At 44.6% G+C, this 13,245-nt stretch overlaps 1 protein-coding gene across 1 annotated transcript in view; it reads left to right on the forward strand.

Annotated features, from left to right (window-relative positions):
• The window catches only part of Slc44a3 (solute carrier family 44, member 3), a 59,398-nt gene extending 47,190 nt beyond the window's left edge, over positions 1-12,208 (forward strand). Inside the window, exons 13-15 of the mRNA XM_013018240.1 lie at positions 8,767-8,904; positions 10,887-11,123; positions 12,104-12,208. Coding sequence (XP_012873694.1) covers positions 8,767-8,904; positions 10,887-11,123; positions 12,104-12,208 — 480 coding nt within the window. The remainder of the gene's footprint in view (positions 1-8,766; positions 8,905-10,886; positions 11,124-12,103) is intronic.
• The last annotated feature ends 1,037 nt before the right edge of the window (positions 12,209-13,245 follow it).

The following is a 13,245-nucleotide window of genomic DNA, read 5'->3' on the forward strand; positions in this document are numbered from 1 at the left end:
AGGGGAGGGAGGAGGGGAGGAGGAGGAGGAGGATGAGGACAAGATGGTGGTACAACATCATCCATGTGTTAGGATAATCAATCAGGCCATGGTCCTTCCCAGCAGTCTACACACATTGAGACACAAGTTCCCTGAACAGTAGGGAAGAAGCCAAGTGGATACATTTGGCTCCGCAAGCTTTCTTGTAGGTGGGGCTAGAAAGTTCCTAAAAGTTTTGGCAGTTGGCTCCAGGCTTTGAACATTCTTGTGGTTTCATCCTCCACTCCCCAAGTCCCCTGTTTGCCTTTTATAGAATGCCTCCGTTGGCAGGGGCAGTGGGGGGTGGGATTAAAGTACATTTACAAGACCTACATTCATCCCAGGCCTGAGACAGCTGAGGCTGAATGACTTCATCGGATGCATCTCCGTGTGGGTGGAGAAAGGATGCGGGGCATGTTTGCCATGCCCAAGGCTTGTCTTCATCAAAGCTACAACAAAGGAACTTGATGAGGGCCAAAGCATCAGAGGTTACTGGTCTCACTCAGTGATGTACCAGTTCCCAGCCTGGAGTTTGGCCAGCACAGATCTTCTGTACGTGTCTGTGGATTGAGGGATGACTGGGAAGGCCCCCCTTTGCTTCCATACCTACCCTGAATTCATGCTGACTTTGCTCAGCTCCTACCATTTGTTTAGAATAGCAGGGAGGTGATGAAGAAGGAATTCCTGGCTCAGAAGAGCTGCCCTTTCTTGGGAAGCTGTCTGAACCATACATGCGCTCAGCTGACGCACCTGATAGAAGAGGAGTTAAAATGGGAAGACGAGTAGGTGGCCTTTTGGGGCTCAGAAAATATGTCATGTTACAAAACCACAGTAACGAAGACAGTTTAGTGCTGGCATAAATATAGACATGTGCTAGATAGACAACATATAGACCTTTGTAACAAAATAGAGAACCCAGAAACAAAACCCTGGTATATGTGGCCAAAGATGGCCAAGAATAAGCAAGGGAGAAATGGCAGCCTCTTCAACAAAGGATCTTGGGGAAACTGCAGAATGAAATACCTTTCCTTACACCCCAGTGAAAAATTAACTCACACTGGATTAAAGACCCTAAAGTCAGACCTGAATCTCTGGAAGACACAAGGGGGTGGAGGAGAACATTGGATTTTGTAGGATATTGGATTTGGCAGCAATTTCTTGAATTCAAACAACAAATTGTAGGAACCATGTGGCCCCAACTCTAGTTTTGCCAGCCCTGAGCCAACCTGCAGGGAGTCCGGTGGGGAATAGACACCAGCTTTAAAATTATTTCCCATGCTGGGCGCTGGTGGCTCATGCCTGTAATCCTAGCTACTCAAGAGGCTAAGATCTGAGGACCGTGGTTCAAAGCCAGCCATGAAAGGAAAGCCCACGAAACTCATCTCTAATGAACTACAACAGAAGCTGGAAGTGGATGTGTGCTAGCCTTGAGCACAAAAGCTCAGGGACAGCACCTAAGCCCTGAGTTCAAGCCTCAGGACTGGCAGAAAAGAAAAAAAAAGTCATTTCCCCAGTATGATATGAAAAACACATGGGCATTACTGTTTCTGCCTCCACTCTCTGTCTCTGGCTCTGTCTCTTTCTCTCTCTCTTTCTCTCACCATTTCTAGTGTCTGACATTTCAGTTAGAGATTTAGAGATGTTTTCCATTCTCTTAAGTAAAAAAAAACCCAGCCTTCTAATGCCTAGAAATGGTCTTTGGACAGCATAATAGACACAAGGTAGACATTTTGCACACACCATTGAAGTAGATTCTCTCTCTCTTTCTCTCGGTCAGTCATGGGGCTGGAACTCAGGGCCTGAGTGCTGTCCCTGAGCTATTCTGCTCAAGGCAAGTGCTCTACCACTTTGAGCCACAGCACTACTTCAGGTTTTCTGGAGGTGGATTGGAGATAAGAGTCTCACTGCCTTTCCTGCCCAGGCTGGCTTTGAACTGCAATCCTTAGAGCTCAGCCTCCTGAGTAGCTAGGATTACAGGTATGAGCCACCGGTGCCCAGCAAAGTGAATCCTTAGGACTCAGTTTTTGTTAAGTATTACCCTCATGGTACAAATGAGGAAACTGAGGTCCAGAGGCTGAAACACTTAACCCAGGATGACTGTACTACTAGGTGGTATTCTGTATGGCACCAAAAGCCATGGACTTACCGGCGCCATTGCCCTATCTACAGCTCCTTGTCAAGGTTAAGGGTGAGGAGAATACTGGTCTCATGACCCAGGGACACATGTGCCTTGTTCATTTTGCTAATAAAGCCTGAAGTCCACAGCTGCCCCAGCGTCCCCCCCACCCCCGGCCCATCCTTTGCAGGACCCCGGTCTAATTTTTTCTTATGAAAGACCAGGCCTCCCTTTTGGCTTGCTCATTTCCTCCTGATTATGCACAGATCAAATGAGATTAATAGGCATGACAGGGCTCTGGAACTGGGCTGAGCTTATTGGATCAAGGCAGCACTTGCGCATGGTCTCAGGGCCGGGCCCTGCCAGCTCATTCAGGAGTGCATCACTGCTGGGGGAGGGGAGCTGGCTGCAGGCCGGATGAAGACTTTTCCAGATTAGCCAAAAGTTTGGCAATTTGGCCTTGCCTGAGTGGGGTATTTGTGGCTGTGGAGGAGGTTCCAGTGTGTCGGTCAGAGTACTAGCTGAGGGCCCATCTTCCTCAGAGGTAAAATGAGGCAGTAATGCAGGTAACATTCACACAGTCCAGTGAAAGAAAAAAAAAAAAAACGAGGCAATCAGTTGAATTCAGATTTATTTGTTTGTTTTTGTGCCAGTGCTAGGGATTGAATTCAGGGCCCTGAGCACTCCCTAAGCTTTATCTGCTCAAGGCTGGTGCTCTACCACTTGAGCCACAGCTTTACTTCCAGCTTTTTGGCAGTTAGTTGGAGAAAAGAGCCTTTTGGATTTGTCTGTCCAGGCTGCCATTAAACCTTGATCCTCAGATCTCAGCTTCCTGAGTAGCTAGGATTATAAGTGTGAGCCACCAGTGCCAGGCTGAATTCAAGGTTTTTTGGCTTTTTTTTTTTATGAAGAAGTATTTGGAAGGCATTCTTGATTTGCCAAAAGCATCTTCACTTACGGCTCAATCAGCAGTTGGTACAGACAGGAGAGGGGAGCAGGGGAGCAGCAGCATGTACAAGCAGAGGGACTGTAGGATCTTTGGGGTTGGTGTGAAAGGCAGGTGGGCAGAGCAGGGGGATGAGGGGCGGGCATGGGCTGGTGGTGTTCCCTAAGGAACTGAGACAGTCAGACCAGCTGTGGGTGGCTCATGGCTGTGATCCTGGCTCCTCAAGAGGCTGAGATATGAGGATCACAGTTCCAAACCAACCCAGGCAGGAAAGCCACTGAGATTCTTATCTCCAGTTACCACCAAAAAGCTGAACATAGAGGTGTGGCCCAAGTGGTAGAGCACCAGCCTTGAGCAAAAGACACTAAAGGACAACGTCCAGGCTCTTGAGTTCAAGCCGCAGTACTGGCACACACAAAAAGAGGGCTGCCACCCACGGAGCCCCTGTATGTAAATCCTAGCAAAATCAGAATAGTAACGAATCTCATAGAAACCAGGAGGCAGATGAATGTGATAGAGCGTCCATCCCTTGTCCTCAGTGCTGCCTAACTTATGCTGCAGCTTCACCACAGCAGGTGTGGTGGTACATACCCAATCCACACATCCTGGAAGCTGAGGTCGGATGATCTCAAGTTTAAAGCCAACCTGAGTAACCTAGAAAGACCTATCTCAAAATAGAAAAAGTGGAAAAGACAGTAAATGGTTTTAGCACTTTTTCTATTTCTTTGGAAACCTAAGGCGTGCCTGTGAAGGCAGAGTTTCCAGCAATTCTTTCAGTCCGGGTGTAGTTTTTTTTGTTTGGTTTGATTACAATCAACTGGACATGCACATTTTTAACACCTTATGGAGTGCTGTTCTGTTTTTCCTTACTCATTCCCTGCTGCACATTCTTCAGTCCTTCTATCTTTCAATACATCTATCCATCCAGCCATCCATCAGCAGCAGTGTATACATGCAGAGGAATTCTGGGAGATGGTCAGGTGATATTAGCTGCCATTATTTCTGAGGGCAGATCAGTGATCTTCTTTCTTCCTTGTCTTTTTGTGGTGCTGGATTATTGATTTTTTTTAATGTTGAGCAAGGAAATCATAAAGCCATTCTAAAAAATATGCAAAAAGCAAATAAAGTTTCAGAGCAAACATGCCCACGCTGCCCTTGCACCTAGCTTCTATAGCTGCAGTAGTTCACAGCAAAGACATTTCCCTCCTTCTAACCCCCCCTCCTCCACCTGGCTGGACCCCTGAGGGCGCAGACAGGCTTTCCAATTGCCACCTCACTGGACAGTGGTGACCAGTGAATTCCTGTGGGGACATGAAGGGTGATTCTCAGCCCTAGAGGCTGTTTGCACAAACTTCATCTGTGGCCAAAGAAGCTCAGGGGGAAACTGGCGAGGGGTTGATTCTGTACCTTTTCCTGTAGAGCCATGTGTATGGAGATTTATCCAGATGTAGAATTCACTGTATTTCTTTCAATTCTTTCTCTAGTTTGTTCTTGGTAGCTCTTGCTGTTAACTATGAGAACTTGTTTAGGAAGCCACAAAAACAGACCTGGCCATTAATGGTCTGGTGTTTGACCAATACTTTCCTCAATGGAAAGTATGCAGCTCCTGGGGCTCAAACTCAGGACCTGGGTGCTTCCTCTGAGCTTTTTTTTTAACTCAAGGCTAGTGCTCTACCATTTGAACTACACCTCCACTTCTGGCTTTTTGGTGGTTAATTGGAGATAAGAGTTTCACAGATTTTCCTTCCCTGGGCTGGCTTCAATCAATGATCCTCAGGATCTCAGACTCCTGAGTAGCTAGGATTTCAAGGGTAAACCAGTGGCACTGTCTCTATTTACCTTTTTAAAAAGACTGAAAACTAACCTCACAGTTTGCCATCCTAAGAAGAAACCATTCCAGTTTGGGGTGCGGGGGAGATGGATGGAGGCTCTCTGCTGACTTTCTCCATAAAAGCTATGATGGACATTCTTGGAGAATTCTCAATGTAAACTAAAGAGAGAATCTACATTTCTATTCCATATATACTTAGCTCTCTCATTTTTCATCAATACTTAGAATTTTCTGGAAGATGGGAATAATAGGGCCACGGTGATTGTTTCCCTGAGCGGTGGTGAGAAACAGAGGTGGAATAATGGGAGCAGACGAGGGGGTGAGAAGGTCTGGGCACAGACAAGACACATCTCCAGCACAGAACTTCACCGTTGGCAGAAATGGGGCAACAGAGAGGTGACAGGTGCCACAAAGGCTGATCAGCAGGCCTTTAGAGGTGGCACCATGGGAACCCAGCCTCTTTCCATACACTGTCCAGCCATGGTCCCTGCTCTGTATCTGGGCACCTCTTGTGAGAGTACCATTCAATTCTTTGGACCCTTCTAGAAGGAAAGCACAAAGCACAGCTCAAACTCTGTGGTTTCCTGCACGGGAGGAATCAGAGATGGCTTTCCTGCAGGCAGCAGGTGTGGGACAGGGACAGGCCACCCAGCCTTCGGTGCTTTGTTGTCCTTGGCTGCCTTATCTGACTAAGGTTGCTTTGAGGATTAAATTAGTTACTACATTTACTACATCCTGGTAGATAGTAGGCACTTGATGGATGTTTGCCTCCCGTAGTTATTTGCACACACAAGACAGATGGACAAAACCTTAAAGGGCCACAGGTATGAGTTGGGAAGCCTCTGTTAGGCCCAGCTCCAGCCATCTGGGGTACATCTTATCTCCCTCCTCCCTCTGTCATGATGCTTGAACTCAGGGCTTGGGTTGCCGTCCCTGTGCTCTTTTTGCTCGCGGCCAGCACTCTACCACTTTGAGCCACAGCCACCATTTCCAGTTTCCTGGTGGTTAATTGGGAATAAGAGTCTCACAGACTCTCCTGCCTGGACTGGCTTTGAACCGAGATCCTCAGATCTCAGCCTCCTGAGTCACTAGCATTACAGGCGTGAGCCACCAGTGCCAGGGGCACAATCTGTTTTTATTGCTTCTGAATGGTACCAAAAAGAAATCCCTATAATACCTGTACAGCCCTGTGTGACTCAGGAAGTGCAGTAAGAAGAACCTCAATTTAGAAGGGGGATGTGACAGGGTGAGGAACTGGGTACAGAAGCTGAAGATGGAGACAGAGATCGGGTGGCCTGTGGTGACACACTGGGACCAGTGGCCCATCCATTCTGCATCCCTGAGATGTGAGAGATTAAAGCCTGAGGATAAAAAAAAAGAGAGAAGAAACTATAGGTTCCCTCACCCCCAAGTGATGAAAGAGTTTCTCTGTGCTCCAGGTTGTAAATGAGGTCATCTCTGGTGAGCTGTGTATAATAGCCACCTTGCACAGAACACTTTCCATCACCAGGCGCTTTATGGGGCATATGTCCTTTCATCCGCCCAACATCCATCCCTCTATAGTCCATGCTGTGGCTTCCTTTATAGAGGATGAAATGGAGGTTTAGAGAGGTAAAATCACTAGCCTAAGACCAGTATCTGAGATTTGAACCCACACCCTTAACCGCCCACACTCTTAAATAGCATTTAGCCTAAGGAAAATTGAGAGTTTAATATCCAGAAGCTTAGAATAAGCATTAAAAAAAATTAAAAAGTTCTGGGTCTCACTGATTCCCCAAGGGATCTTAGGAGAATGTTCTTGATCTTGGATGTCAGACTTGAGAAGAATGAGTTTGCCATTCTCCATGTCCCCGCCATACCCCACACTCAACACAGACTGGTCCATCAGGACTCTGAGAAAACCTTATGGTGTTGAAGATGTTTACCTCAACAATATGAGCCAGTGAATTTCCATATTCCCACCCAAGATTCAAGTCCCACCGGTGCAACAGTTTCCTGCCAACGGGGTTGGAGGTTTCAAAAGCAAATTTTAATGTATTCTTTGTAAACCAGACACCTGAAGTTCTGGGTGGAACTTAAAACATCTTTGCAGGGATTTAATCTGATCCCTGCTCTAGGAAGCATGGGGAACTGGCTAGCAGCCTCTTGTTTTTGGTGATGAGGGAGTTGGGTAAAAGAGCCTTGAATTTTTCCTTCATCACACACCTGTTTCTCAACCACCATCTCCTCTTCCACTTCTTGTGATGGAGACCTGTGCCGTTGGGGCCAGAAGACTCCAAACTGGTTTTCTTAGGATGATTTTGAAGTGTTCAGAAAGGTATATCATGGGATAAATCATGGAATTAAAAAAAATTTCACTCTTCATCTAAGCAAAAAGAACAACATCCTAAGCAGAAAATATTCCAGGGTATTTTCTTAGGAATGTAACTAATTCTTTATTAGAAATGGCATTTTCAGAGACTTCAAGATAATTGGAAGTGGATGATCTTGAAATTACCTAATAGTCCTAAGGGGAAAGTATTTTGGAAATAAAATCACCCCATAAATCTTCTCACATGAATGTTTACACACACACACACACACACACACACATACACACACACACACACACAGAGTAATCTTATTTTTAGAAATTCATCTTTAGTTATTCAAAATCAAGAATAAGATGTTCATTGCATTGTTACTTGTCATAGCAAAATAACTGTAACAGTTAGTCCCACTTGTACATGTGTGCAAACATAGCAGAGCCCACTAGAATCTATATTGAATAAAGATTAAAATTATAGAAGCCATGTAGCAATATAAAATGCTTCTAAAAAGGATATAAAAGAATCAGTTGTGCTGAGCGCTGAGATCTGAGGATCGCGGTTCAAAGCCAACACAGGCAGGAAAGTCTGTGAGACTCTTACCTCCAATAAACCACCAGAAAACCGAAGTGGCACTGTGGCTCAAGTGATAGAGCTCTTGCCTAAGCTGAAGAGCTGAGGGACAGCACCCAGGCCCAGAGTTCAAGCCCTACAACTGACAAAAAATAATAAAAAAATAAATCAGTTGTATCATCTTGATACTGTACCATTTAAGAGGTGTATCATTCACTTCTAGAATTTCTATTCAGCTGACGTGGGTTCCGCCCCCCCCCCAACCCTTGGGTTACTCTCCTTCCATTTGTCTGTTAGCATCTTAACCATGCCTGACTGAATATTTCTTTCTAGAATGTTCTCAGAGCACAGATGTTATGCATCTGGGCAGGGGAGTCCTGTAGATTGTTCCTGGGAGATCTTTTTCATCTTCTGCAAGCAGGGATGTCTGTGTAGCTCCCCTGTTCCCTGGCCTTGGGGAGGAGAACGTTTTACTTTGCACTTTTCCAGACCTTAGTCATTCTAGTGGTTTCAGGGACCGCTGGTGCCTGAGTATGAATGAGTCTGAATTCCGAATTTGGTCAGGGAGCTCAGTTCTGTAGTAAGAGCCTAAGGGCATAAATCCCTAGCTGCCAACCTCTGTACCCTTGAGTTCACCCCTCACAAATCACTGCGGCCTGCTTACTTTCTGCAGCTATACTTCCTTTCCTGCCCTCAAACTGTGCTATGCTTTAAACAAAGATCATTTGTGTGTTCCCAATGTTTGAAGTAGGGTGTTTAACCCACCCTATTGACCAGAACGTCTTATTCATCTTTCCAACTTGTAATTCTATGAGACTACATTTGCATGGTATCCGAAACTGAGACTTGGAACTGGTAGGTCATGAGCAGAGATGGCGAGTAGGTTTGTAGTCGCCCCCTCCCCTTCTGTACCTTGCACGCTCCTTATTGACATTATGAGAATCACCAATATTTTCACTGTTGTCTTTTGTTTTAGCATGCCTATGCTACAACTGCCATTAATGGGACAGATTTTTGTACGTCAGCAAAAGATGCACTCAAAATCTTCTCCAAGAATTCGAGTCATTTTACATCTGTGAACTGCTTTGGAGACTTCATAATCTTTCTAGGAAAGGTGAGATGTCTTGACTAAATAAATAAAAGTAGCTGGACTACAAAAAAAAATGTAGCCATACAGCAATTGATTTGAAAGAGGAGAGCATTTGTCTAGCAAGCACATGGCCCTCAGTTCATTCTCCAGGGATGCTGTAAAAAATAAAAACGCAGCCAGGTGCCGGTGGGGGCTCACACCCGTATATAATCCTAGCTACCCAGGAGGCTGAGATCTGAGGATTGGGGCTTAAAAGTCAGCCCACGCAGGAAAGTTTGAGACTTTTACCTCCAATGAACCACCAGGAAACTGGAAATGGCACTGTGGCTCAGGTGGTAGAGTGCTGGCCTTGAGCTGAAGAGCTCAAGGACAGTGCCCAGGCCCAGAGTTTAAGCCCCATGACAGACAAAAAAGAAAAAAGTGTGTGTGTGTGTGTGTATCTCTTGACAACTTCTTCCATAGTGGATGTTTTGCTTCATTATCACATTTTACCTCTATCCTGTGAGCTGGTCCTGGTTGGCAGATGGTAAAACAAAGGTATAGAAACTTTTTGGGGATCCACCATACACAGGTAGAGATTTAATCCTCAGTCTGTCTTTGTTACTGGTGTAATTTTAACCTACTTTTCTATGTCTAAAATGAATATATTACTAATAGGAGATGAGTATGATTTGTAGAGGTTTGGCCATAAAAGTATGGGGATCACTCATTTCTTTTCAACGAAATTTACGCATTATTTAAGGCTATTAAGTCTGTAAAAAGGGTTGTTAAGGCTCTGAATGGAGCCAAAGTGGCATTTCTCTTGTCATCTGAATCCTTTTTATTTTCCTTTGCCAGTGCTGGGGCTTAAACTCGGGGCCTTATGCTCTCACTTAGCTCCTTGCTCAACTGGTACTCTACCACTTAAGCCACACTTCTACTTCCAGCTTTTTGCTATTTAATTGGAGATGAGTGTCTTACAGACTTCTCTACCCAGTCTGACTTCGAAATGGAATCCTTTGTTTTCAGCCTCCTGAGTAGCTAGGATTACAGGTGTGAGTCACTGGCCCCTAGCCTCCGAATAATTTTTTTTTTTTGAAGAAGTGTGCAGAAAAGTCACAGTGAAGCCCCGCATGTACACAAACGCGTCACAAATGTGCGATGCTCTTGAGCAGAGACCATTGCTCGTCTCGGTATCATTCCAATTTGGGCACATGTTCTGGCAAAGCATTTTATTTTCCTTTGGTGACTAGTTCACTTTCCTGCATTTCCCACAAGAAATACACCAAAAGCTAATGAGCTTTTAAGTAAGTATGTGACAAGCGGTGATTGTTTGGTTTTGAGGAGGAAGTAGATTTGGATTTCCATGTTCATCTTTACAGATAGATAGCCAAGGGCAGCAAGGACCCCAGATGACCATAATGCATCTGTTAAAGAATTAGGTACATTATGGCCTGTAATTACAAGCCTGGAAAATATCATCATTACACATCATAAATGGAATCAGCCGATTCTCCCCACAGGAGTTCTGGAAAGCCTTTCCATTTCAGCTCTGGGGAAGGGGGGAGGGGGCAGGAACTAATCATGTAGTACACTAGTCCATTAATCATGTAATACTAGTCACGTACACCCAACTCGATGGATTGTTATCCTGTGATGAAAAACAAAACTTATAAAATGGCTTTCACTCGGAAATGGTTTTGTGACATCATGGTATTAAATGAAAAACTGGAACAGAAATCCCTTTTGAGAGGTACAAATCTCTAGGAAGACTAGCTGTGGATAAAATGAAAATGTTATCTCCCCGTCTATACTCATTAACGAAGTTTGCTTTTGTTTTCCTTATTTCATCCTGCCAAATTTTCTGACAAGGACTTTCCAATAGGTCATGGATACAAAGAAGTACTTATCTCTCTCTCTCTCTCTCTCTCTCTCTCTCTCTCTCTCACACACACACACACACACACCCTTCTAGAACATTCTAACCAATTGATTTATAGATTTCAACAAATTCTGGTTTTGGACAGGTGTTGGTGGTATGCTACACTGTTTTTGGAGGGCTGATGGCATTTAACTACAACCGTGTGCTCCAGGTATGGACAGTCCCTCTGCTACTGGTGGCTTTTTTTGCCTATCTAGTGGCTCACAGTTTCCTGTCTGTGTTTGGAACTGTGCTGGATACACTTCTCCTGTGTTTTGCTGTGGACCTGGAAACCAATGACGGATCTGCAGAAAAGCCCTACTTCATGGACCAAGAGTTTTTGGTAAGCAAACCTTTCGTTTCCTTGGCAAGCCTCATTCCTCTTCCAGAGCTCTGAGAGGTTCTATTGCTACACAGACCTGAGTGAGCTCAGCTTTCCAAAGTTGAACCTCATCCCTAGAAAGATGGCAGTAGCTCCTCAGTCATAGCAGCACCAAAGGACCTGAGGTACAGCAGTCAACCCAATACCCTTGCTACTAAAGGCTATAGGTTAGATGACTTGGGCAGTCTGAGTTTAACAACTGATGTTTTTCTAAGACATTTTGTATGTCATAACCCACTGAGCTGAAGAGGGAGAGGGAGACACACTGTAGAGCAGGCTTTCTGTGCTAGTACTGACTCATCTGTAATCCCCAGGCCCTCCATTAAGCAAGGCACACCCTGAGCGGTGCCCAGCTGTATCTGGAAATAGCAGGCATCTGTTCTTTTCTGCAGCACACTTATTGCTCATCTGCCTTATCCTGCCTAGACAGGGATGTTTTTTCCCCCCACAACAGAATGATACCATCTTTTGCCAGCATCAAGTGGAATCCTCATCTTATATTGTTGTCACACATACAAAAACAAACAACTTCAGTGTGAAAACCCTGTTAGCTTTAAACAGCACCCAAAGCACTCTCAGTTCAGCAGGATGAAGTTTAATAAGCACCTCTATGGTTTTATTACAATTCATGTATCCTCATGTTTCTATATTAAAAATAAAAACAGAAGGGGCTTTGTGGCTCATGCCTATAATCCTAGCTACTCGGGAGGCAGAGAATTGGAAGTTGGCTCTTTCTGGTGGTTGTGTGAAGTTAGCTTGGTCTTTTCCTGATTCCTACTCTTGCAGACCTACTCAGACCTCAACTTGCCACCCCAAAGTTTTAATTCCACAGGAAAATAAAACTTTTAAGGATTAATTTCCCTCAGACTACAAGGCCGAAAACTAGTAAATGGTTCCTATCAGCGCAGACACACCACATCCTTCACTCTTTTGTTTTTCAGAGCTTTGTAAAAAGGACCCAGAAATTTAGCAACTCAGGGTCCCAGCAAAACAAGGACTCATTGAGGAATCAGGAGGGAACAGAACTCCGGCCCATTGGGACGTAAGAAACACCTGTACCTGGAGAAAGTGATCTTCCAGGCCAATTATCTGATAAGACCCACAATGGTTTGCATGTTCAACACATATGACCTTTTGATACCAACTGGGAACATTTAATACCCCATTCATGTGCACCAATTTGAAAAGAACCATGTGTAGCCAGGTGTTTGGTCATCAAGCCTATAATCCCAGCTGCTCAGGAGGCTGAGATCTGAGGACTGCTGTTCAAAGCCAGCCTGGGCAGGAAACTCTGTGAGACTCTTATCTCCAATAAACAACTCAAAAATAACCAAAAAAACAAAAAACAAAACAACCTGAAGTGGCTCTGTGGCTTAAGTGGTAGAATGCTCACCTTGAGCAAAAGCAGCTCAGGTACAGCGCCCAGGCCCAGAGTTCAAGCCCCAAGACCGGCAAAACAAGTATGTGGTTGGGCATGGTGGTACATCCTTGTAAACCCAGCACTCAGGAGGCTCAAGTAGAAGGATAAAAATTGGAGGCTAGTCTAAGCCACATAGTGAGACCTTGTCTCACAATTGTTTTTTTGGTTTTGTTTTTCTCCAAAAAAAGGTAAAGGAGTGACATGGTCCCAAAAGAAATGTACTCCTTACTTGACGTCTGTAATTGTAATCCCTCATTACGTCACCTTTATAATAACCAGGAAAGAAGGAAAAATCCATCTGAGTTTGGGAGCATAAAACCAGTATACCATTTTTATAAAAGGCCTGTGGCAGCAGAAGTCTGAAATGCTGCTTTTCTGCAAAGCAGGACTTTATTCCTACAAATACGCAAAATCTATCAACTTTTCAAAGTACAATTCTTACATTAGGGACCTAAAAACAAAGTCTGGCCTCTCACTACAATTGGGCCTCCACAGAGATAAACAGAATTTCCAAAGATGTAATTTATTTGGTATCAAGCAGAAGGGACCTTAAAATGAGCCTATAGGAGGGGAAAACTTGGGGGGGGAGCAAAGGAAGGGGTGATATTGTCCGAAAAGAATTGTACTTATTACCTGACTTATGAAATGGTATCCCTTTGTATC

Source organism: Dipodomys ordii, unplaced genomic scaffold (genome assembly GCF_000151885.1).
Source record: "Dipodomys ordii isolate 6190 unplaced genomic scaffold, Dord_2.0 Scaffold39, whole genome shotgun sequence".
Classification (NCBI taxonomy): domain Eukaryota; kingdom Metazoa; phylum Chordata; class Mammalia; order Rodentia; family Heteromyidae; genus Dipodomys; species Dipodomys ordii.